The sequence below is a fragment of the Neolamprologus brichardi genome, chromosome 14, assembly GCF_056152115.1.
Source record: "Neolamprologus brichardi isolate AB-2024 chromosome 14, ASM5615211v1, whole genome shotgun sequence".
Taxonomy (NCBI): Eukaryota; Metazoa; Chordata; class Actinopteri; order Cichliformes; family Cichlidae; genus Neolamprologus; species Neolamprologus brichardi.
In genome coordinates this window covers 7,902,882-7,928,686 of record NC_142117.1, presented here as the reverse complement: position 1 = coordinate 7,928,686, position 25,805 = coordinate 7,902,882, and the positions used below count along the sequence as shown (strand labels likewise).

General features: G+C 40.7%; 1 protein-coding gene across 1 annotated transcript; it reads right to left on the bottom strand.

Annotated features, from left to right (window-relative positions):
• Positions 1-2,839: 2,839 nt before the first annotated feature.
• LOC102776708 (uncharacterized) lies at positions 2,840-19,338 on the bottom strand. Its single transcript, XM_006801177.3, has 5 exons — positions 18,627-19,338; positions 13,428-13,449; positions 13,244-13,327; positions 12,862-13,110; positions 2,840-7,797 (listed from the first exon to the last, which is right to left on the bottom strand). Exons 1-5 carry the CDS (start codon positions 18,999-19,001, stop codon positions 7,259-7,261), a joined length of 1,269 nt encoding a protein of 422 aa, XP_006801240.3. The 5' UTR covers positions 19,002-19,338; the 3' UTR covers positions 2,840-7,258.
• Between the last annotated feature and the right edge of the window lie 6,467 nt (positions 19,339-25,805).

Below are 25,805 nucleotides of genomic sequence, written 5' to 3'. Positions count from 1 at the left end.
AAACTGAGGAGAAAGGAGCGCTGCTCCTGTCTTCTCACCGTCTCCTATTGTGGATCGGGGAGGAGGCGTGACCATAATTACTGCAGGCAATTAGCGAGCATAGGCTATGTCCAAATGCAGTGGAGGTGAGTGTGTGTGTAGGGAGGCTGCTCGGTTTGTTTTGACACCTCCGGGAGAAGACCTGTGTAGTTACAGGGGACGTTCCCAGCGTTTAGTTTATCACCAGGACAATGTAGTTTGTGCGTGTGTGGAGTAACAGATGATTACTAGTGGAGAGTCTACAAAGTTATGCTGAAATTATAAAAAGCTCTTCCTATTTCCAGCCAGCAAACTTCCCGACACTGACCTGTGCACGGAGGTGATTAGGATGTGATTTTCAGTGATCAAAAATACTTATCAGTGAGTAATTGTACTCAAATGTAGGTACAATAGAACGATGAGCTAAGACTTAAATGGAAACAACAACGATTCCTTTTTATTGTAATCAGTGGTTACTCGGGGCTAATTCCGAATAAGAATGCTTTGTTAATTCCAGAGTGAAATCAATGAGAAATATTTTAGAAGATATTGAAAATAAATTATACTCTAAGTATTTATGCAATAAGCAAATTTACACAGTGTTTAGGTTAGCGTTTAGGTTGTCTGTCTGCAATAGCACTGAGCTTTATACATACATAGAAGTAACTTAAACATGACCTGCAAAGACTCAATTAGAAGTATAGGTCTGAATTTAATTACTCGGGTATTCAAGACATGATATGGTTGTGTTTGTCAGTTAGCACAAAATCTATTCAACTTAATTTGCTTAAAATCTGCTACTATTTCAACCCAGTATTGTAGAGACCTGACAAAGCTGGCAAGCTAAACTCAGCAGAATTCAGTTCAATTCAATTTTATTTCCAGAGCGCCAAATCAGAACAGCTGTCACCTCAGGGTCCTTTATTCTGTAAGGCAAAGCCCTAAAATGATAAAGAGAAAACCCCAACAATCAGATGACCCATCCATGAGCAAGCACTTGACAACAGTGGAAAGGAAAAACAGGAAGAAAACGCCAACAGAATCAGGCTGAGGGAGTGGAGTCCATCTGCTGGTTGGGGGTAGATGGCATAGTATTGTTAAAGAAAGAATTAATAATTATACGCAGTGCGGTACTTTAAAGTCTGGCTATTTCAATAGTTAGTATGTTTCTTCTTAAGTTCTTTTCTGTGTTATATTCATTAGTCTGTCATGTTTTTCAAAATACCACTCTGCAGAGTAAAGGTGTATAGATAGATCCACAGACTCTGAAAGATCAGGTCAAGAATAAAGATATTGGCAGCTAGGTGCACTTTTGGGGGGCCTCTTTGAACAAGAAGACCATTCAAAGTAGCTACTTCACAGGATGCAAAAGACAAAAAGTGAACAAACACAAAAGAACCAAAAGAAAATATAAAGAAGTATAAAACATAATGAGATCATAGAATAGAGAAGACGTGTTTGATTTAATAGGTGAATAAAAAAATCAGCTGAAAGCATGCAACTGAAATGCTCAATTATAATTATCTCAAGCACTTGCAGTACTTGAGCAAAAGGGGGGGAAAGAAAGTCCAGCATCTTGCTGTGTAGTTCATGTTCAGAGAGCCAGAATGCGACAGACATTGCCAAATGTGCACACATGGCACGACACGTTATCCATCCTTCCTGGCAGACTCCCTTCCCGCCCTCCCGCTCTCTCCTGTCGGCCCTTTGAAATCTGCATCACTTTGGTCTCATTTCTGTTTATAAGGCTCAAATTGCTTCCACACACTTTATTTGTAAAAGTCGATAGATGTGCAGAGGGGAGAGAGAAGGAGAGAGCGAGCTGTGCCAAAAGCGGTCACGGCACATGCATTTTTTACTCACGCGGTAAATACCTCCACCGTTAAACATCAACACGCAGTCATCCTGATGAGTGGTTCGAGAGGCGACAGTCTAACAAGCTTCTCCTGACTCATCAGTTATTACCGAGTCTGACCCGCCGCTTAACTGATTTCGTGCTTGCATGAAATGAATGATGCTCAATGGAAAGTTGGCCCGAGTTCCACTGCTTCTCCTCCTCCTCTTCAAAAGTGCCCCTGAAGAACTTCTGCTGGTTGATGCTGGTTTTAATTGCAAGGATTTTTCTTTTTCAATGAGATTTACTGTTTGGGTGGTCTGACTGAACATTGGAAGACAATGGAATAGGAAAGAAAATGCAAACAATCGCTGAAGACAGGCAGGGAGGAGAGGATGGTACAGGAGGGAGTTGCGCAAAAGGCTTTATTGCTTAATCACAAGTCAAGTGGTCAAGAATGAATGTGAATATCAGCCGAGCCAAGAATAAATAGTCCTCGGCACCAGTGGTTCTTCCAGCGGGGCTTGGAGCCCTGAAGATTGAGGAGAAAATGAAGGAAAGTTTATGCTTTCATTATTTTCTTTGCCAGAGAATCACAAAATGAATCTTTCCCAAACTTACAAGTCCAGAAGTGTTTGGAACAAAAAAAATAAACAAAAAAGAAAAAACGAAAAAAGGGAGGTGCAAAGAAAGGAATAAAAACATAAAAAAAAACCAAAACAAAATATTACAGATTTGACAAATAAAATGGCAAAAACAGTACCACTTTCATTGTATACTATGCAAAATATAGTATGTTATTAGTGTGGTGAGGCCATTAGTGAAACCAAGTGGAGCCAGAGACCTAACAAGGCATGAAATGTCCAAAAAACACAACTTTAAAGTTTTTTTGTTGTTTTTTTTTAACTGCAGATTAAAATGAATTTAAACACCAATAACAAAGAAATGAGCAAATAGCTGTTTCTGTTCAAAGAATGAACACACTCATGGCTCAGAATGGTTTCACACTGACGTATGTAACATGGCCAGCTAGTATCATCGTTTGGTGTCTTCTTCTGCCTTCCCTCTTTCTTAAGTATTTTAAGCTGTTTTTAAACTGCTCTTATGATACTTTCCCGCAGCACAGGCTTGGGTCTTGTTGGATGCAGATTCACAGATTGTTACTAATATTTTTGCTTTATTCTTGTGTCAAGTCAGATGTCTGTTAGTATACTTTTTAGCAGGATACAGGCCTGGCAGAGGTAGGAAGTGAAAGATTTCCAAGAGTATGAAAAAAAAAGTGTGAGATTTGTCTAAAGACTCAGAACAATTGTCTGGACACAATGACTTGGCCAAGTCAAGAATTGTAGATTTAAAGAAAACAATTACTGGAACCCTGCAAAGGAATGGATCGTGAGGATTAAGACCAAAAAAAAAATCTACTTCTACAGAAAAAATTAAATGAAACTAGAGATCTTTGGCCAAAGAAACACTGCTTAAAAAGATGAGAGACATACAACCCAAAGAACAGTGTGCCCCACAGTGAAGCACGGTGGTGGGAGTATGCTGCAGTATGTCCAGAAGTGGGAATCACACTAAGGTGGATGAATCATGAATATATAAAAGGATATGTGAAGATTTCAGGAGAAAACCTAAAGCACTCAGCAACAAAACTGGGTCTAGGTCACTGGGCACAAATCAGGATTGTCCAACATGTGTTGAGGTCTCCCAGATAACTTCTAAACCAGCTAAAGATACTAAGGACAGATTCAAATGAATGATTTTTATTTTTGAATATATTTTTCCATTCTGGAGAAGGATTTGTCTGCAAATAGGGAGGAAAAAATAAAACGAGCCACCAAGTTGGTCATATATCCAGTAAGACGTCTTTGTCCAATCAGATGTCTAGAAATGCTGATCAAGTGTCCAAATATGCTCCTATCAAGACAACACACTTCTTTAGGGATTTGCTAGAGATATGAAACCTCAGTAAAATTTTAATAACCAGATTATGAGTTCAATTTCAGTCCCCTGTCAACAGTTTTCAGACATATCTGAAAATTATGGTGTATGAGGTCAAACGCTGGTTTCTTTATTTGTTTTTGCTGTTGTTGCAGTAATACAAGTGGTCACTGAAAGAAGCAAGGACGAGTAGGAGATAAAAACTGCATGGGTAAAATCAAGAAAGAAATACAATAAAAATGCTTCAAAAGTGTGCAAACGTCTTGATGCATGCTCAATCATCCAGGTAAGAAAATCTCCAAAAGTTGATTCTGTTCCAGATGAACAGAATCAACTTTTGGAAAAGTGTGCAAAGTTTCCTCAAAATAAGGTTTAAAAAGTGTTTGTCCCATGCCTTACAGTAAAACAATTGTGAATCTTGATGGCATTACCTTGGGACCCAATCACGCTATGAGGAATCTTGGAGTCGTTTTTGACCAGCATACGTACTTCAATGCTCATATTAAACAAATCTGCAGGACTGTTTTCTTCCATTTGCACAATATCTCTAAAATTAAACATATCCTGTCTCAGAGTTATGCCAAAAAAACTAGCCCATGCATTTATTGCTTCTAAGCTGTATTCTTGTAATTCATTATCCCCAGGATGTAGGGGAGACCGGGGATAGTTGTAATGTGGGTCAGTTGTAACACTTCCAATTTCTCCAATCAGGGCTAAGTTTCAAATCATGTGACTCATCCTGTGCATGCCCAATTCAGAACTGCTATCACATGTGAAAAATCAGCACATTTTGTCAAACACAGACAATTTAACACGAAAAAAAGTAATTTGTATGCCAAAAAGTAAGTTTTTCTACTATTTCAATTTCTAATAGCATTATCTGCTTTGCAGTTAAACTCATCAAACTTAAATTATGTTATTTGCATGTCTATGGGGATATATTCTGTGTAGGTCTTTAGTGCTAATGTTTTAGCCGTTGGCTGTAATGTTAGCTAGTTCATAGCTATAGGAGTCTGGGTCAGTTGTAACAGCAACAGTCTGGGTTAGTTGTAACAATAATGCAGATGTTACAACTTACCACACTATTACTTTAACTTATATTAAACAAGTTGGGGCAACGACATCAGCAGAGAGGTTCACTGGTCGCTTTTGTATATGCAGTTAATGCCATTGGCAACACAATTCCTCCACTGTTTGTGTTCCCACACATACATTATGCAGACCACTGTGTCAGAGATGGACCAGTAGGAAGTATTGGTAGTGGAAATAAATCCGGATGGGTGCAAGAAACAGATTTCCTCATCTTTCTGAAGCACTTTGCAAACCACACCAAGGTAAGCCATGATAAAAAGTAATGGAATTGCGATGCTGGTGAACAACTACATTTTTTCAGTTTCATTGTTATGTTCAAAATTGGTGCAAGAGTTGTAGGTTATGATGCCCACTGAGCCAATGAGGCCAAACTCAAGGAAGACCAACCAAAATTAATGAAATATTCAGTTGCAGAAAATTCCATAATTTGTCTTTTTTGGGGGGTTGACATATATTCAAAAGCTAGATTTCTGCATTCTGTCACACACACACACATAGTTACATAAATGGCTCTAAGTGCATTCATGTGTTGAATAAACAAAGATTACATGTTAATGTTTTGTTAGTACCCTTATTTCATTGTGTTACATTTCACCCCAGGATATGTTACAACTAACCCAGACTATGGGGTTAATTGTAACATTTCACTCTTTGTGTTTGAGACCATACCATGCAATGGGTAATTGTGCTGCAGAGAAAATAGCTGCACTATTTAATAGCCGAGACATGTAAATACTTTGCATTACATTTTGAATCCACTACCTTAAAAAAGCTCCAATTTACAGACAGAAATGTCAAAAATGTTACAACTATCCCCCGTCTACTAAAAAATCCTTGATTGCTGATGTTTTCTCTGTATTATTGTGGGATCTTTACCTTACAATATGAAGCGCCTTGAGGTGACAGCTGTTGTGATTTGGCGCTATGTAAATCAAACTAAACTGAATTGAATCTTTACTGTGCACATGTATCAGCGGAGACAGATAGCCATCTGTGCTATTTCTACAATAGATTTGTCTTCCAAATTTATGTGTGTGCCACATCTGTCTTATAATATCTCAGACAGCTTAACATGCACATCCAGATATTTGCAAACAAAATAACTTTGATTTTAGCGAGTGCACAACACAAATAGAAACCACTTTATTGTGAACGCTGAGCCGGCACAGCACATATAGTAGTCATTAGACCTGTGAATGCAGTAATTGTGTAATTAATATAAAGTATTTTATAGCAAGGCTTTTAGTTCAAAAGACGTTCCAGTAAAGTTTGGTTTTCATTAAAAAAAATGCAGTAAACATTCCTCAGTGTGTGCTCTGTGTGAGAAGACTTTATGCATTTGTCTTAAAGTCTTGTCAGGTTTTAATGAAGATTTGACACTGTAATTACATATTGTTGAATAAAGATTGTTCTCATTTAATTGATTTCCCTGTTTGATTCTTCCTAAAGTTCAATGAGCAAATTGGCAATGTAAAAAAGTATGCCATTCTATTAATATACTGTGGTTTCACTGTGTACACACTTTGCTGCCTTAAAAATATGGTCTGAGCCATTTGATCCATTAGGATTTCTTGGAAGTGAAAGCAGATGGGAATCACTCTCTGAGCTCATTCCTTTTTGTCCAGTCCATCACCTGCTGTCTTTAATTCATGCATGCTGTTTTGTCTTTTCCCTCTCTGCTCTTTTAAAGTCTTTAGAGGCCCTATGGGTTTCAAAGGGTCAGAAAGGGGCATGCTTACTGTCCTATCAAAGACAGGCTGCAGGATAAGCGTAGTATACCACCTGTCCTTGGAGCTCTGTGTCAACACTGCCGGTGTCGCTGTACTCATGCATCATCATCTCAACCCCCCGCTACTTGTACAGTGTTTCTTCCTATGCACGCAAACACGCAAACACACACACACACACACACACACACGCACACACACACACACACACGCACACACACACACCTTGAAATCCAAGACTAACTGAGCAAATGCTCAGAGTTAGTGCTTCTGCTCTCACACACACACAAACAAATGTGCGCACTATGAGCACAGGACCCCTACTGTCTGACAACCATCACACAGAGACAAATCAAGGAGTCCTGCTGCTAAAAACCCACCCTTTCCTCACACGTCACATCACAGAGGACTCTTTCTGGCCCAAGACAAATCTGTGGGGGTTGTTTAGCTGAGAAAAAGGTTGTCTCCTGGTGAGAAAGTCAATTGTAGGTCCGGGGGTCACGCAGGGAGTGGAGAGACACTTCCAAAAGTCTGTGAAGATTAAAAATTAGCCTTTCAAATGACAGCTAAAGTTAAAACTACACAGGTCATCTGTGGGAGGTTTTTTATCCTTCCATTGAAGAGAAGGTTTCACAAGTTCTTCTTATTAGGGTTCAGTTTCCTGTCCTGCTTTCCCTGACTGAAAGGTCCCAGGAACCCCCACGTCTGGAAAGGAAGCCAAGGTGGAGCATGATGATCCAAAACTGGACACCAGACCTGAGTCTGAGTCAGAAAGTGCCAGCTTCTCAAACTTCTGGATCACTTTCCTAACCGACTGAAAGGGAACCTCTTGGCGCCACTCACTTCTGCTGTTTCCATGAGGCTCCCTGTAGGTTGAGCTCTTACTAAGAAATACATAAACAGGTGGGGGTAGGCCACAGCGCAGTCTCAGTCTGCCCTGGCCCAGGCCCAGGGCTGGGACCACTCCAGCAGTGCTGAAACGTGTTGGCAGTGTGGTGAGATGCTCCTGGGTTAGAGGGTTGTGGAAGCTTAGGGTCCCTCCTCCAATGTTTAAGAAGACCCCAATGGTTTTGATCTGAGGTGGGATGGTACAAAGTTGCTCACAGTTCCCATCATACACTGCCCAAAAAGTCAAACTGTGCCTCTCAAGCCACCAGCCATTAGAACCATCCACTGAGATCACACCTGAGGGAGACAGAAAAGTTTCAGTTTTCTCTGCACTTTTATGGATTTGGTTATGCATTAAAATGGTCTTTAACAATTCCTGGCTCTGGGGATAACACTTTGGCCAACGCTCAAATATCTCAATAGCCATTCAATTGATTTTTACAATATTTTATTTATTTATTCTCCCATCTGTTTGACTTTGGTGGCTTTCTTACTTTTCCTCTTGCACCACCATGAGGTTGACATTTGTAGTGTTTATAGATCAGATCATTAGTTCACATTGCTCAATACTTTTATAACGAGTCAGCTTAATTAATGTTATTCCCATCTGTGTGGCTAAGTTAATATAATGTAACTAAAATAAGCTGACAACTGTACAATAATTTAGGGTTGAAGTAAATAGCTTAAAGAATAAATCAAATGCTACTGTAAACTGTAGGCATTTCATTGTGTGTTTGTTATTTTTGCTTAGTGGAAATTGTTGCTCTTATTTGTCTGTGATGTAGTCTGGATGCTGAGGAGCCACCAACTTGGTGGTATCACGGATAAACAAGGAGAAGACAAAAGACATCTTTCCTTGAAACACCACAAATATACCCCTCCTGCATAAACGATGCCCTCCGGGACCATCCCCGCAGCCTGGACAGGAACAAGAAATGCTGTGATTCATAGTTATGAGTTACAACACTCTCAACGATATTGCTCAAAAGAGTGGGAATAACTAAAAAGAATATTTAAATCCAAAAGAAGTGTTGAGTTTTTGTTTAATGTTGTGGTCTGCAATGGTGTTCTGAATAAAACAAGTAAGAAACCAAGTTTCTTTTTATGTTAAATCTTTGTTTTGTTTTAATTTGACTGATTTCATTTCATTTTTGTGTTGTATTGGCAAACATTAGAGTGAATAAATGTCTTTACTGAGTGTCATCTACAGCTGGGTACTGTTCTGATACTGTGAAGTATAAAGTTGGGTGACTATGAAAAACAACATTTTAACTTTGTTACATGCATGTCCTCTACGATTTTATATCTTAAGTGGAAAACTTTAATTTTTTTGTGTGTGGTTTTTTTTGTTGGGCAACATGGTGGTGTGGTGGTTACCATTGTGTCACAGCAAGAAGGTCCTGGTTGAAATCCGCTGGCCACCTGGGATCTCCCAGTGTGGAACTTGTATGTCCTCACTAGGGATGCACCGATACCGATACCGGTATCGGGTATCGGCCTCGATACCACATTTTCTAAAGTACCGTTAAAAGTCCCCCGATACCGGGGACCGATACCACGGTCTGAGACCTGTCTATGTTTGAGCGGCATGTAAGGGGTTAATCACAGGCGTCGAGTGCCTGAGAGAAGGGCAGGCGAGACAAGTCAGCCATGTGGAACAATTTCAAAGTGAAGAAGACACGAAAACAAAGGCGGACTGCAAATTGTGCTCAGCGAAATTGCCCAGAGGAGGCTCAAAAGGTAGCGCATTTAACACAAGTAATTTAATCAAGCACCAAAATCCCAACACGACAACGAGTACAAAGAGTTTACCCACGCTTATTTACCCATGCTTATTAGCACAGAGGAGCATAGCTGATGCTATAGCAGTGGGACGGAAAATAGTTGGGCATTTTAAACATTCCGCCTTAGCCTACTCCCGCCTCGAGGACATTCAGGGACAGCTCAACCAGCCAATAAAGAGACTGCAGCAGGACGTACAGACGCGCTGGAACAGCACGTATTACATGCTCCAGTCCCTCATTGAGCAAAAGCGAGGGCTGGGCGTGTATGTGTCCGAGCACGAACTCCCTGACTATCTCACCGCTCACCAATGGGCTCTTATGGAGACGACTGCTGCCATCCTCGCCCCCTTTGAGGAACTAACTAAAAAAGTGAGCAGCTACGACGCACTAGCCTCTGATGTCATCCCAGCTGTGACTGTGCTTGTGAGACTTCTAAACAGAGAAACAGACGATTAAATACCTCTCAGCCCCATTAGCAGTGTGGAAAGTGAAAGGCTTTTTAGCTCAGTGTCACACATTATAGACTTTTTCTCTCCATTAAGTGAGTCATCTTAGACTTGATGTTAATACCTACCTCAGTTGCACTGACTGTCACAGTTCTATGTTGGTGGATGTTGTTAGTTTATTCAAATATTGTGCACTAAATAGTAAAGATGTTTATTAATGCCCCTTGTGTTGTCCAAAGTGGCAGAGTTTACAATAAACTGAAAACAATACTTGAGTTGCACTGTCACTGTTTAAATTTTTTTTCATAATTATTTATTATGTAATATGTTGCATACAACATGCTTTTCATTTTAAATAAATGTTCTTAATTCCAAACCAGTCCCTTGTTTTTTGTTTTTGTTTTTTTTGTTAAATTATAGGACTAAAGCTGTTACCTGTAAATTTAAATCATGTTTTTATTAAGTACTCTGTATCGGTATCGGCGAGTACTGAAATGCAAGTACTCGTACTCGTTTACAAAAAAGTGGTATCGGTGCATCCCTAGTCCTCACTGTGCCTGGATAGGTTATTTCTGGATACTCGAGCTTCCTCCAACAGTCCAAAGATGTGCATGTTAGACTAACTGGTAATTCTAAATGAGCTGGAGGTGTGAATGGTTGTCTGTCTCTCTGTGTTAGCCCTGTGACAGATTGGGAGCATGTCCAGTGTGTACCCTGCCTCTTACCCTATAATAGCAGAGATAAGCTCCAGCCCTGCCTTAATCTTGGATCGGTTGAATATAAAAAGATCCAATGATGTTTGTTTAGAAAAACACCAACAAGGAAACCTCAGTTACTCACATCAGTGCTGTTGAATGGGATTTTAACCACTAGAAAGCACCTGATCTGTCACACACACATATATGCACAAACACAAATCCAGATGTCTTGATGCATGCTCAATCATCCAGGTAAGTAAGTCGCAAAAGGTTGACTCTGTTCATCTGGACGTAGTGTTTTCAGTGAGAGAAATGTTTCGTCACTCATCCAGGTGACTTCTTCTTTAATATGTACATTCTCATGACCATTTATTAACAACTACTGATCAAAGACCATTGATTATTGATCAAAGACCACTGATGGCTGCAATCACAGCATTTTAAGATGGCGAAAGATGTACCCTTAGGCCCCCTCCTCAATTCAGACATGGTCTTTCCCTTTTCACGTAAACAGCCTCCTTGACTTTGCGCTCAAACCAGCCTTCCTCCGTATCCAGAATGTGCACATCCTCATCATTGAAAGAGTTTCCCCTGGCCTGTAACTGTAAATAGACAGCAGAGTCATGGCCTGATGAGTTAGTTCTTCTGCGTTGTGTGATCCGCTTTGGCAAAGGTTGTTTAGTTTCCCTGATGTATAAATCCAGGCAATCCTCCCCGGCACTTAGCAGTGTACACTATATCACTCTGTGTCTTAGGGTTTAAAAGCCACAGAGACTTGGTGTTTAGAAAAAAATGGGTCTCAACTGTTCCGATACTCCTGACACATATGGGATCACTACAGGTTTTTGCTTAGGCAGCAGTTGTCCTTCTCTCCTGGATCGGCTGGAGCTTTCCTTAGGTGCCTTCCCATCTTGTCCAGCTGGGAAAACCTCAGGGCTTTCTTTATGTGATGTTTTTCGGCTTCCCTGGCCGCTGTGTCTGTGATCACCACAGACAACCTGGATAGTTAGAAACCCTGGTTTGAGCGGGGAGTCAAGGAGGCCATTGACGTGAAAAGGGAATGACCATTTCTGAATCCTGGCCCTGGATAAGCGGAAAAAGATGGATGGATGGAAGGATTTAATGGTAACAGATAGTATAGCCCTTCGGAGACTTCCAGGATGCCTCTGAGGGGAGGTATTTTGGGCATGTCCTATTGGGAGGGGGCCTCGAGGTAGACCCACTGGAGAGATTATATCTCTCAGCTGGACATGGTGTTCCCCTGGATTAACTGGAGGAGGTGGCTGGGGAGAGGGAGGTCTAAGCTTCTCTGCTTCACCCATGACTGGGCTAAAGGTAAGTGGAAGAAAAAGAATGGATGGATGGATGGAGTAAAGCCCACACTAACCCCTAATCTAAACATCATGGCCATGTTGTGAAACCTCAAGCTGAGTATTGTTTGCCTTGGCCATCTTGATGTTTGGAAAGCAGATGTGTTGAGCAAGGGGTGGATCTGACCGAAGAATGATGGACACCATACATTCTTGCCAGTCACACAGTAAAACATATCCTGTTTTCTTCCCCTTTTTAACTGGGGAGACCATTATTGACCAAATGAGCTTCATGTTGTATTCCATAAGATTTGAATTTAGTGACTGACAAATAAACTCATTACACTAGAGTTTACTGAGGTCAAACTGAAAAGACAATAAAGGCTGTTTTAATATAAACTTGTGTCTAAAGACACTTCTTGTTCTAAATGGAAGACTTGTCCTCTGTTGGCCATTTAAAAGAATGCAGATTTAACGTTTGGCTGTCTTCTCAGTTCTCCAGTGTTATCAACCTGCTTGTACAGCACAGAAGAAAAGAGGAGGGAAGCTGTAATGCTACTGATTTAGACACTGTGTGTGTCTTCCTATGTGTGCCATGGATAATTAAGTTGTTGTCATATTTTAGAGGACCAAAGACCTATTGAAGGAAAGAAAGACCACCTGACATCTACTCCTATTTCTGTTATCATAGTGCCAGTCTGACATTCAGGCAGAAGATGGTGAGATGGTTCTTCAAGATGCTTGGAATAAATGTGCTTACAAATTGTGTGCAAATGTAGATTGCAAATGAGGCCTTTCTGGCATGTAAGGTTTTTTTTTTTTTTACTTCTGTTAAACATTATTTTACACTACAATTTTAGTGCCAAAGACATTTGTACACAGTGTTGCATAACCAATTGCCAAATGTCTGTCAATGAACTGAGAAAATGCTGGCATTGTGAGGTATGAAGTGAGTTGATTACATCTCCATGTGTTTGTGTTTGCAGTTGTGTTTGAGTGTATGCAGGTTCATGTGAGCAGAGATCTGAACAAACCCTGTCTTTCTGACTAATAGTGAGGATTTCTGGAAGCATTAAGCATGCTGGCATTAAACCAAGCAAAACAAACTCAAAAGACTTTTTACCAATTTTGTAGATGGAGCTATTACACACTTCCACCTCCCAGTAGTACTGCCCCCGTGCAATTACTACATCAGCACGAATATGATGGAGAGTCCCTGGGTCAGAGGTCATCACAGGTCTTCTGATTTTGCCTTCTGGAGCTGGTACAGGGGGATTCTCTTCGTGGTAGGTGACAGTTAAAGAGGAGTCGGAAAGACGGAGAGATGGTGGGGCAGTTGAAGCATCAAGATGATCCAGAGCAAAATGCAGTCCTAAATTAGGCCAGAGTAAAAATAGGACAGAGCAGAGCAAGTACAGCATGTAAACACACACACACACACACACACACACACACACACACCTCTCTCTCTCTCTCTCTATATATATATATACATGATTACCTACCAAAGACAGAAGCCTCCATTTCCTCCTCCAGTAGATCTACAGCACCATCCACTGGTGTTATCGTGGAACTGGCAACACTGGAATCTGGGTCAAAAGAGGGAAATGTGTAGGTTACCTTATGAGAATCTTTTGGGTTGTTGCTTGAAAGTGAGGTTGCTATACTTACAGTATAAACTGGTCTGACCTGTTACTTTACTGCTGTCCTCCTAAATGTGGCGATGTGTGGTGAGAAACAATGAAATACAGAAGAAAAAAGCCAGAGACATTAGTCATACAGCATAATAATACATTTATTTATTTGCACAATAAAACTTTCCAAGACTCTCTGACATCTCTCTTATTTAATCACAGTACCCATCTGAGATTCAGGATGAAGCATTATTTATCAAATAAATATGCCAGAAAAACCAAACACATTTTATTTGCAGCAGAGGTTGTTGGATTGGATTGTTAAGTAATAACATAATGATCCTATTAATAATGACCATAATGACCCAAGTTTTTAAAAAACTCACAATGTTTTATTAAAAGGACATCTTGGATAAAATTTCAATATGGATACTGGTCTTAGAATTAAAACCTTTTCATTACAAGAATTTTTGTACTTGTTATTAATCTCTGTCTCTCTTCCACAGCATGTCTTTATCCTGTTTTCTTTCTCTCAGCCCAACCGGTCGCAGCAGATGGACGCCTCTCCCTGAGCCTGGTTCTGCAGGAGGCTTCTTCCTGTTATAAGGGAGTTTTTCCTTCTCACTGTCACCAAAGTGCTTGCTCATAGGGGGTCATTTGATTGTTGTGTTTTTCTCTGTATGTATTATTGTAGGGTCTACCTTACAATATAAAGTGGCTTGAGGCAACTGTTGTTGTGATTTGGTGCTATATAAAATTGAATTGAATTGAATTGAATTGAATTGAATTGAATTGAATTGAATTGAAGAAATTCAAACTGAACAGCAACATATTATTGCTGAAACTTCCCCTTGTCTGAACATTTGTCCATTTCCATTGCCTTTTTAATCATAGTGCCTTAAAAATAAACCCTATCTGCCCCCTTATTGATTTGGGCTTTTTTTTTTTGCATATATGTCACACTTGAATGTCTCAGATCATCAAAAATATTGGACAAAGGTAATCTGAGTAAATATATAATATAATATATAATATATAAGCATTTTTCACTGATAAGTAAATACAAAATCATCATTTATAAACTGCATTTATGTTTACTCTTGTACAGGAATGCCTCAAACACTGTAGGGGTATAAAATTCTCCTAAATCACAGTTAAGTTAGTAATTGTGGCATTAAACTATTAAACCTCACCAGTTAAAACCTGACTTGTCTGTATTCAAAATATAGATCTGTTTATTGCTAGTACATATATATAAAATGTTGATGACTCCACCTTTTTTCAAAGATGTTCTCCCTCCTTCTCCAACCTCACCCAATCTGTGCATCTTAGGTGACAGATGACAGGTGGGTAGTCGCTTCTCCTGACTCTTGACTTCAAGCCATTGCTATTAAAGCTTTTTCACATGACTGTACTAGTTCTAGTTCCCAGTCTGTTGCTCCATCTGATTCATCTTTTCGGTTTTACCTGTTTGTTTTTAAGTAAATATCATGAAATATGTTTTAATTTACTCTGCATCAGTCAAACACTTTAGTCTAACTAGTGACAATCTTGTTGAATGACTGGATAAGGGGATTGAAAGGGGTTTCATAAAATCAGTCTTGCTGTTTTTATATTTGCCTTCATCAGTGGCACTAATAGTTTAATTACATTTCAAAAAGGTTACCAAAGGGGATTTATTTGACTGTAACATAATAGATACAAAATGAACCCATAAGAACCCACGGTGACACCTTTACACATTGAGGAAAGTTCCTGTTAAATTTTCAACGTTGACTTGCTCATAGTTTTCCTGACACTGGACCTTTTATGGGACATTGAGTATTTTATTTGGGGTAGTGTTTATTGTCTATGAAACAAAATATCCAATGCCCCATAAAAGGTCCAGTGTAATGTAACAAAGCAATAAACAAAACAACAAAATAAAAAAAAGATTTAAAAATGTGCTTATCACTTCCCACAAATATGATACACAAAAAGGGTTGAAACAGCAGGCAGCACTTAGAATTGGAGATTATGTATCGGAATTTCAGGAGCAGGACCACGCCTCCAAACACGCTCCTTCCGGCTGTCATCTATATAGGTTCCCCTAGTTCTGCAAGCAGATCATTCTTGTTTACGTGCCCCACCCTCCCTCCCTCCTCCTTCTCCATTCTTCAACTTCTTCAATTCTATTTAGTACACGGGGATCTGCCAGGCCCGGGAGCCACTGCCAGTCCCCTTCGAGGCCTTCCCCAAACCGCAGCTCAATTCATGTCAAAGCATTCCCTTTTACCTGCTAAAACACTGTCAAACTTAAAATGAGGACATGGGCCCAGCTAGTGAAATAATAGATTTGAAGAAGTGTGCATGAAGAGGAGAACATGGAACAATTTATCAAGTAATAGGCTATAGCTCTGTTAAAGGCACTAACTAAATAATAAATAAATACATAAATTCTACTGTAAAAACGTTTCTTTAAAAGAAAAAACCCTGTAATTTTAGGAGGCCGAATCTGATCTACACAACTGGCGTCTGATCTTGTCATAGCTATGTAAAGCTTTCAATATGTCACAAATACAACGACAACTAATAACAGTGACGTGAGCAAAGTTACCAAATCTTAGGTCCAGAAAAGCTTTTGCCGTTTGTATTTGTTAATTTATGTCAACAGATATTTTTTTTTTCATAACTAGAGCCTGAGTAACATTAGCTTGAATACTTTAAACAGAATATGTTTTGACATATTCGACCGTGGCTCAGGGGGTTGGGAAGCGTATCTGTAACCGGAAGGTTGCCGGTTCGATCCCCGGGCTCTCTGTCCTGGTCGTTGTGTCCTTGGGCAAGACACTTCACCTACCGCCTACTGGTGTTGGCCAGAGGGGCCGATGGCGCGATATGGCAGCCTCGCTTCTGTCAGTCTGCCCCAGGGCAGCTGTGGCTACAACTGTAACTTGCCTCCACCAGTGTGTGAATGCGAGAGTGAATGAATAGTGGCATTGTAAAGCGCTACAATCCATTATTATTAGCAGTGCCAGTGTGACACTCAGCACTGCAAGCTAACACATGCACTTGCTGTTGTGATTATGGGAGCCTGGCTAGGCTTACAGTTTTCACATCAAGCCCATCCCGGAATGGGTAATTATCTCAACAGGAAAAAAAGCTACAAGGTATCTTTTGATTTTGAAAACTAAAGCAGTGATATGTGGAGTAGCCAGACTAAGCTAGCTTAGTTAACAAAAAAAGTACATACAATAGTAAAGTACCTCACTCAAAACTTGTCATACAGTTAACTTTATTCCTGTAGATGTTTATTGATATTCATTACTTACTTGCTGGCCTTGACGTGCCATAAGAAGGCAAACAGTATAGATGTTAACTTTAGGTACACATTAAATAAGCGGTAACCTGAATTCTAGGCATACTGGCAAGTGTATTTTGTTTTCTCTTGAAACACAGACTTGTTTTCATAGGTTTCAAGTGTTTCTGTGCTGAGCCAAGCAGTGTACCTTGGACATATTAATAATCTTTTAATTTAATTAATCTAAATCTATCTATCGAGAGACACTTGTTCGATTACGAGTTTTTGGCGACTAGTGTTGTGCAGGTTTCGGTATTGATCCAGTGCCAAGTAAATACAAGTTCAGTATTGGTGATACTGATAATTTTAACTTATGTAAGGACTTATGTAAGGAAGAGTAGTGTGTCAAGATTTATGAATGACTGATGAATCATCATTAGTTTGCCAATTATAAACACATTCTAGGGACCATTAAATACCGGTGAATGTACTTTGTACCATACTTTGTTAATGCAACAAATTCCACCTTTCAGCTTTTTATCAGTTTTTTGAAGACCTGAAATGTAAATTTGTCTGTCTTTGAAACACTTCAAATACATAATGATAAAATAGAAATAAATAAATAAATAAGACAGAATATGTTTCTGTTCATAAATAAATATAATAATTTATGAATTTAATCTACAAATGATACAATATAAAGGTAACCAGTCTGTTAAAATAACAACTATGATGACCAATAATGCGTGAGTACAGAGTCAGTCTCTGTGCTGGGGTTCTACAGCTGCCTGGACCAGCAGAAAATTTCCTTCCATCTGCTGCGCTTTCTTACTGCAGCCTACATGTTGCTACTCAGAGCCGCTGAGTCACATGACCGCAGGACAAATAAACACACCAGAACAGGAAAGAGGGTGACAAAACAGAATGTGCAAGCATCGGTCCACTCGTGCAGAGAACTGGTGATTGCACAGACATCTAGTGCTGTGTGATACTGCAGATTTTGGTACTGATCTGATACCAAGTAAATTCAGGGCCAGTGGTGCTGACACCAATACTGATACAGATACTGATACATTTAACCTATAAAGGCAGCATGTCATAATTCATGAGATAACTCTTAGTCAATTTGCAAATTCTGAACACATTTTATTTAACACTGCAAAATTATGAGTTTTACTTTCCACAATAATGACACCTTGCAGCTTTTCATGTATTTTGAAACTGGGTTTTCTAGAGACTGAAATGTAAATATGTCTGTCTCTAAAGCACTTAGGGTCAGCTTGCTGTTTAAATGCTCTATATGGTATAAATAAAATAGAGAAAGAACTTTGAAAATCAAATCAAAGTATTGATCCTATCCCTTTGGTATGAATCTTATACCAATTCAGCATTGCTATCAATACAGTTGGATAGATTTTAATTGGATAATTGGTTTTGCTTGACTGGTGTTTCAAAAGCAGTGATGCTGTGAGACTGGTCATTGTGTGTTTCGGGGGTTAAGGGAGTCTCAGCACCAACTGACAGACTCTTCTGGCTTTATCTGTTTGTTTTTTATTAGCGCTGTCACATTACAATTCATAATAATGGTGGTCAACAAAATCCCAACAATATTATTGCAATACAATTGTAAAATCTGGAAAGGTATAATAGCTAATAAGTTTTAAAGATATTAGGTATGGTCTGTAAGTATAACTGCACAAAAGCAAACACAGTGATATAATCAAGTCATGATCTGGGTTATAAATGGTTATTGTCGGTGCAGTATTATCTTACCAACAGTAATAAATCCCTCTTGTGAATGTAGCATTGGAGAGTTAGGATTCGGAAGTGGGTTAGACAATCTATTTTTTTAAAATGTGCTATCAGGTTTATGGTTACTATCCCAGACCCCAAAAGGCAGGGTACCTACCTAGCCTACCTAGACCACATTGTGTTTAAGTGGAAATGCCAGAATTTCCCTAAAGGACATCCGACCTGCACATGTGGCGGGTGATCCTCAGGTGAAGCCTCTCTGTTGACATGATTAGATCTCATGCTGGGATGTTTTGGGAGGCAAGATATGGCAGATGACCAGGTCAAGCACGGCAGCTCCACAGGATGCCGACAACAGGGGCACCGCACAGAGCACATGGGTTGACGGCGTAGCCTTGCTCCCTCTCCAGCTGCTACACACTGACCACACATGGTGTGAGAGCATGGCAGGATCAGAGTGATGTCATAGTCTTGTTTACAAGCTGGACAGTGGGGGAACTGCTGCAAAAAATCTGTGTCTTTGTCCTCATCCTCTCCCCTTCTGCATCTTCCCACAGTCAACTCCTTGCTCGTTATTTCAGAAGAACAGTGTTTCATTGCTATTTAGGTGTTCTGTCTAAATGCAATGTCATTGTAGATACACTACATCAAATTTTTGTTTGAAATCCACAACTGTCTGACTGTATGTACACAGCCATCGTCTTCACAAGGCATCAGTCAGTAGAAGCAGCATTCGAAATCCATTCTTCCAAACAAAAGAGACCACGCGTGCAACGTCTGTTTATAAAGATGTCCTTTTAGCAAACCACAGAGATGTTCGAATGGGAAGTGGTATCCTCTTGTGGCCTTTCACAAAGTGAAACTGCAGAATAGGAGGAGCCCAGCTGAATAGATGTATTCTTGTTGTGGTGTCCAGTATGCCTCCCAGCTGGTTATGAAGGGGTGAAACAGGTGGAATGACCAAGCAGATAAAATATGGAAAGACAGAGAGACAGACAAAGAGAGAGAGAGGGAGTAGGAGAATATGATTAGTGGGGAGCAGGAAAGAGGAGGCCAGCCTTTTGAAAGGTACTTATTGCCTGGCGTTGCCATGGTTATGGCTCTTCCTGCAGAGACTCACAGCTGCAAGATAATGCACCAAAAAACCCCACTTGTGCATGCAGGCACACACACACACACATGTGCAAAAAGCTTGCAAAAACAACACTGATATAATCAAGTCATGATCTGGGATATTATTTGGCACTAAAAGATCAGTGTTTTGTACGTTATAACAATAATCAATGATGACAATGTGTGTGATAAAAACATCTTAGACAAGCATGAACAGACTTCTGTGATCAGTGTGATTATCTGTTTTGGCAAGGTCCCCGGTATTCCTCCTGGGAATTCCTGTGAACCACGATCACATAGTCGCAGTATTGCTTAACATAATACCAGAGAAGTTTGTCACAGCTTGTAATCTCAAAGGGCTCACACAAATGTATGAATTTGTGAATGTAGCATGGGAGAGTTAGGATTCAGAAGTGGGTTGGACTAAGCAAATTTTTTTCATATTCAGAGAAGGGTTCGGGGGGCTAGTGACATATGGGTATTTTCTGTCTTTGTGGAGCAGTCAAGATATACAGGAAAGTGGGGACAGAGAGAAGGGAAAGGGCCGTAGGTCAGACCCGATCCCAGGCTGTTACGCATCAAGCAAGTGGCACATGTTCCCTCACTCACCCGCTGAGGTAATTGGCGCTCAAGAGGAGTTATTTGATTGCTCCAGTGAGCCAAATTCATACATTTTGAAAATACTACACCATCTGTCCATGGTATCCCAGCTACCATGGGGTGAGAGGCAGGGTAGAGACAGACAACAGACAACAGACAACCATTCACACTCACATTCACGCCTATGGGCAATTTAGAATTACCAGTTAACCTTACCCAACTACGTGCATGTCTTTGGACTGTGTGAGGAAGCCAGAGTATCCAGAGAGAACCCACAGAAACCTGGGGAAAACATGCCAACTCCACACAGAAAGGCCCCAGCCAGGTGGTAGAATCCAACTCAGGACCTGCTGATACTAATATATTGCGAAATAGTACCCAAGTTCACGTGTAGACTTGTTGTTATCCCGTGAGACTTTCAGCTATTGTTCTTGTCCTTGCTGACATTTCTTTCAACAAACTCCACCTTCTTTCTTAATGACTCACTTTCTCAACTGCTATGTGAAACAGTGAGCCTGGAGTACCTGAAAAGAATGCTCCCAAAGCACAGGTAGCGCACCTGAGGACCTGAAGGTTCAAACCAGATATTCCCTTTAAAAGAACTGTCTAACAATGCCTCATGAAAATAGGGCACATCCATACAAAAACATTGACAAAATATTTAACTACATATATTTCGTTTATTTGAGAAAATAAATTTATGTCTTGCTGTCTATTACACTCTACATGTGTGACTGCAGTGACAATTAAATGACCTGAATAGTGTGCAAAAAATATTTTTGCATTTTGCTCACCATATAGAGATCACTCGGGAGAGGCGAGTAGTGAGTAGCTTCCACTGCTGAATTTTCTTGTCTGTGTTTCCAGTGTAATGGTTTACACAATCATTTAATAAACAAAAGATTCACAGCAGGAGACACAAATCCCTTGGGGTTGTGTAAGGAAAGGCATATGGTGTAAAAAAACAAATCAAAGATGGGGAGTGGAGTTTCTTGTTGTGGTGACCTCGTGTGATTATGGGAGCTGCTGAAAGTAGCTTGCTGTATTTTCCCTTGCAGGAAACATTCAAAGAATGCCACTTGAATTTAAAGTGCATTCATGGGGAAACCTCAGCTTGCTTGCTTGACCCATATAGCATGCATGTCTGTTCTGGAGAAGGTCTCCTCCAATGGTTTCATCACTTTTATTTTGGTATCTTCTTTCTATGATGGTGATCCAAAACAAACTGGATTCCTCTATGAGCAATGAACATTACTGGATGTGCCAATAGCAGCAGTTGAAACAATGTTGTTGTCACACAAGCCTGTGCTTAGTCTAGCCTAGTGCCTTATGACCCAAAACAGAGCACTAAAAGAGCAAAATTAACTACAGTATTTTATTATGAGTTCCATATGTCTGCATCATGGTGTCATAACTGGTTGCTATAGTCTGGGTCTATGTGGTGCCTCTCTGGTCTTATTTGCACTGAGGAACCAGAGTCAAATATTAACTTCGGGCTAAGTCAAATACACAGACTTCTTTCTCTAAAAGCTCACAGCTAGGGTTGGGTATTGTTTAGGTTTTATCCGATACCAGTACCAAACCAGTACTTTTGAAACAGTGCCCTTGCTTAAACGGTGCTTGAACCGTGCTTAAAGAATGGAGAACACACACTTTGTCCAAAAACCTCTCATGTTTAGCTTTTGTAAAAAAGATAACAATGTTAGCCTTTTCTGCAGCTATAGGGCATATATGGTATCACTCTTGGCAGGAAGCAGTGCTTAAACAATGGAAAAAACGCAAACTTTGTCCAAAAACCTCTCATGTTTAGCTGTTTTCCACTTTTTCTTTGGTCATTTTAGCCTTTTTGGCCAGGGTGAAGGGAGTATCTGCCATCAAACAAGAAGACAGCCTCATGTAACTACAACGGTGTTTGCTAGTTCACCTTACATGCATTAATTTAATAACGTGGTTAGCCTACTCAACATAAATTACACACGAACAACATTAAGCGACTCACCCAGAGAAGAACGGCTGCTGCTGCCACCATCATCCGTCTTCATTTCTGCTACACTGGCAGGGCTAGGGGCCAGGACTCTAATCTTTGGGTTCTTCGGGGATGTTGCTAACTCCGGGTCCGATAACAGGCACCACACCCGCAGTAGATGTGCACGGTGTGAGGTCTCGCAGCAAGCTATCAAATACGGTGCATTTCTCGGCTTTAAAAAACCCCCGCTATGCGTCGCCAGGTGTTTCATCAGATTCGAGGTGCTACCTCCTTTGCACGGTATCACCTTAAAACACTTGTTGCAGGCTGCTGAGTTTGCATCTTTTGCTGTGGAGTACAGCCAGACTTGGGCATTTTTAATCTGTAGCTCTGCTCTAAAAGAACGTACGTACCTGGGCCCGCCTACTATCCTTGGAAAGGTAAAATGATTGGCTAGAATTCAAAGTGTGTGACATCTCAGGGAAATAAAGCACCAAAATGTGCGCTGCTTTTCGGTCTGGTTACCACCGTTTATGTTACCACCGGTACCCATCCCTACTCACAGCAAAGCCACAAGCCCCTCTCAATACACGCTTTATTGCGGTGAACAAGTGAAAGAGAAAATAGCTGAAAGGAATCTTGATGCCAGTATTTCTGGGACTCTGCTTGAGCTTTGTAGACTGAAAAGAGACTTGAGATATGATTAATACGAAATGATTTCTGAACATCTGCCCCAATTGTTATGGCAACAAAAAGAAGAAGAATGGAGGTTGAGGAACCATAGTTAAGGAAACCATGCGTCCAGGAGCGGGTTATGGCGCATAGCAGCAAGTATGCTGCTTGTACTCGCAGAGAAGAGGAGGAGATAAAGCGACAGTGTGACTCATAGTTACTGTCCCGATTCGCGATGTTGAGAACCAAAACAAAATACCAGAGGCCCAGAAGGATGCAATCAAACAGATGAGTTTATTGAACACACGCGTGGGAAGATATACACTGCAAAACATCTGATGTAGATCTCCACCCAAAAATACATTTCAGATTGCTTTTATAATGTCAGGGTTAACGCCCCTTCTTGCGTTTTACAAGAACATAATTTGTATCTTAAGAACATTATTTGCATCTTTTACAGACAATGATCACTTTTAGGAGCTAAATGCAGACACCGAAGTTCCCCTCTCTAGCATCTTCAGGCCCTGAAGGTCCCCATGGACTTGTCCTCCTCTTTGGCCCATCTTCTGTCACCTGTTACTAAGCAAACTCAAATGCAACAAGAAGCTGAATACATTCAGGCCTTCACTCAAGCCTGTTTCTAGATTATATGTATTATATGTGTTTTGTAGGCATGTATGCAGTTTTAACCTTCTATAGTTCCAAGTCACTTACACCATGGATTGTCCGGACATCGCGCCGAATGAGGCTTACAACCTTTAATTAATTGACCGAGCTTCAACTCTTTAATAAGCACAAAATGCAATGTGTATAAAATGGTTATAGCTGCACCTGTAATAAGAATGTTAATGTAATGCCAACAGCTTCAATAAATGCTTTAATGAAATGATGATTAATTTGATTATGACTTAATGCAAAGTTAATTAATGCAATGGTAATAATGATAAGTATGAGTAACAGTAAAATATCTTCCTCATCTCCACATTCCCTCTCTTGACACCGTTTGTTGTGTCACTCCTCGGCCCACTCGGCCACCTCCACGCCCATCAGTGGCATGATAGCCACCGAACTCACCGATTCAGAGTTCACGGCCCTGGTTATTACCTTCTCCAGCAGTCCCTTTTGGCACAAGGAATGAAACAACAACCACAAGTGACCAAAATTCCCAAGAAACAGGCAACAGAAAGCATTACAGACATAACAAACCCCCTCCATTGTCCAAACATGGATGTCATCCAGCTCTCCAGCAGGTTGTCGATTCCTGAGTGTTCATGCATAGTTTTAGACAGAGCTTTCAGCCCTTCCAGGGCTCGAGTTACTGAGCCATCTGGGGCAGTGTTGTTGGGGATAAAGGTACAACACATGTCTCCGAACATGGCACATACGCCCCCTTTCTCTGCCAACAACATATCGAGGGCCATTCGATTTTGCACTCCCATCAGCGAGGTCGGACCCAACTGTTCCGCAAACCCTTCCATGGTGTCTCTGGTTAGGTTACATCAGTGGTTCCGAAACTTTTTTTTGCTAGGCCCCCCTTTGTTTTACAAGAAAAATGCTCGCCCCCCCCCCTCCCTTGCGCGCACACATGCACACATCCTCCAACCACACACACCCATATTTTGCTCCATTGCGGTTTATTTCACACCTCAAACAGTTAGTAAACAATTAAGCAAATAAAAATAATCTGCAATAAATGACAGGTAGTAATAAAATAAACGACTAACTCCTTTACGCTACGTCCACACCTACACGGGTATTTTTGAAAACGCAGTTGTTTCGCCCACGTAAACGGCGTTTCGAATCACCGAAAACGGATATTTTTTAAAACTCCTTTTTTGTGTTTACTGTGGACGAGGAATACAGAGTTCGTCACGCAACGTCAAAGGTATGTGCCTTATTTCACGTCACGCTGTGCGCCACGTTATTGTTTACATGAGATGAATTGGAGAATGGCAGATAGAGACAAAATACCGTTTCTGTTAATCTGACTTTCTTCAGGTTTTACACGCTTACATACACACACAGTTACTGTCCCTCCATTTAGAAAGGCAGAGGCGTCACGGTGTGATTATTTTATGTGTGGTTGTTTTTTTCCCTGTGTAATAATATTCAACATTGCAATCAAATCAAAAAATGCCTCTCTGTGCAAAATGGGTTTAAAAACATAAACAGCTGTGGGAAACTGTTTGTCCGTGATTTGAACCGGGGGACAAATCGTAGCAGGATCAGCCTGATATTATTTGTATCCCACTGTAACTTTACTGTATAAAGAGCTAACATCTCCAAAATGTCAGGAGTAGTTAGTCATTACAACAAGTGTTTGTGAACTAAAAATCAAGAATGTGGGATACTGTTTGTCCGTGATTTGAACAGCCCAACGCGTGCTCCCGACAAAGGGAAAACCAATTATGCAGGGGAGACCTACCTTGGCACTTGTGCAGGTGAAGCCAAAGGGAAGATTTGCTTCACCATATTTTCTAGTCTTTGGCTTAGAATGAAGTTGGTTTGGAAACATATTCAGCGATGCTTCATCTCCTGCTTTGCGTTTCTGTAGGCGCCCCCTGCTAGCAGTGTCCAAGCGTTTTGTCCCCCCCCTTTTCATACCGCCGCCCCCCCCTGCCATGGCTCTGCGCCCCCCCTAGGGGGCAGGCCCCACACTTTGGGAAGGTCTGGGTTAGAGAGTCTCAGCACATTATAGTGGACATAATTTATGCAATCAACATTCTTGTTTGGAGTTACCCAGATGAATATACTTTCAAATCCTGAAGACACTTGGTCTGCTAGTTTATACTCATTTGGAACTCCCCTGCGCACTCCTATTGAGTCAATCCAGGTGGGTGAATTCAATCTGGGGTCATAAGCATGTGCCCCCTGGGTCCCTCTCTTTGCCAAAATGTGTCTCTTACGTCTGGCAGCTAAAGTGCGTGTTTTGTGTTGTGTTATGGCTTTTACCTGGTTTCCGATCAGCGTGAGTGGAGCTCCCAGCCGTACCATAGCACATGTCCCTTCACTCCCCAGAGGAACCCGAACCAAAAGAGTGTTGTGTCCAC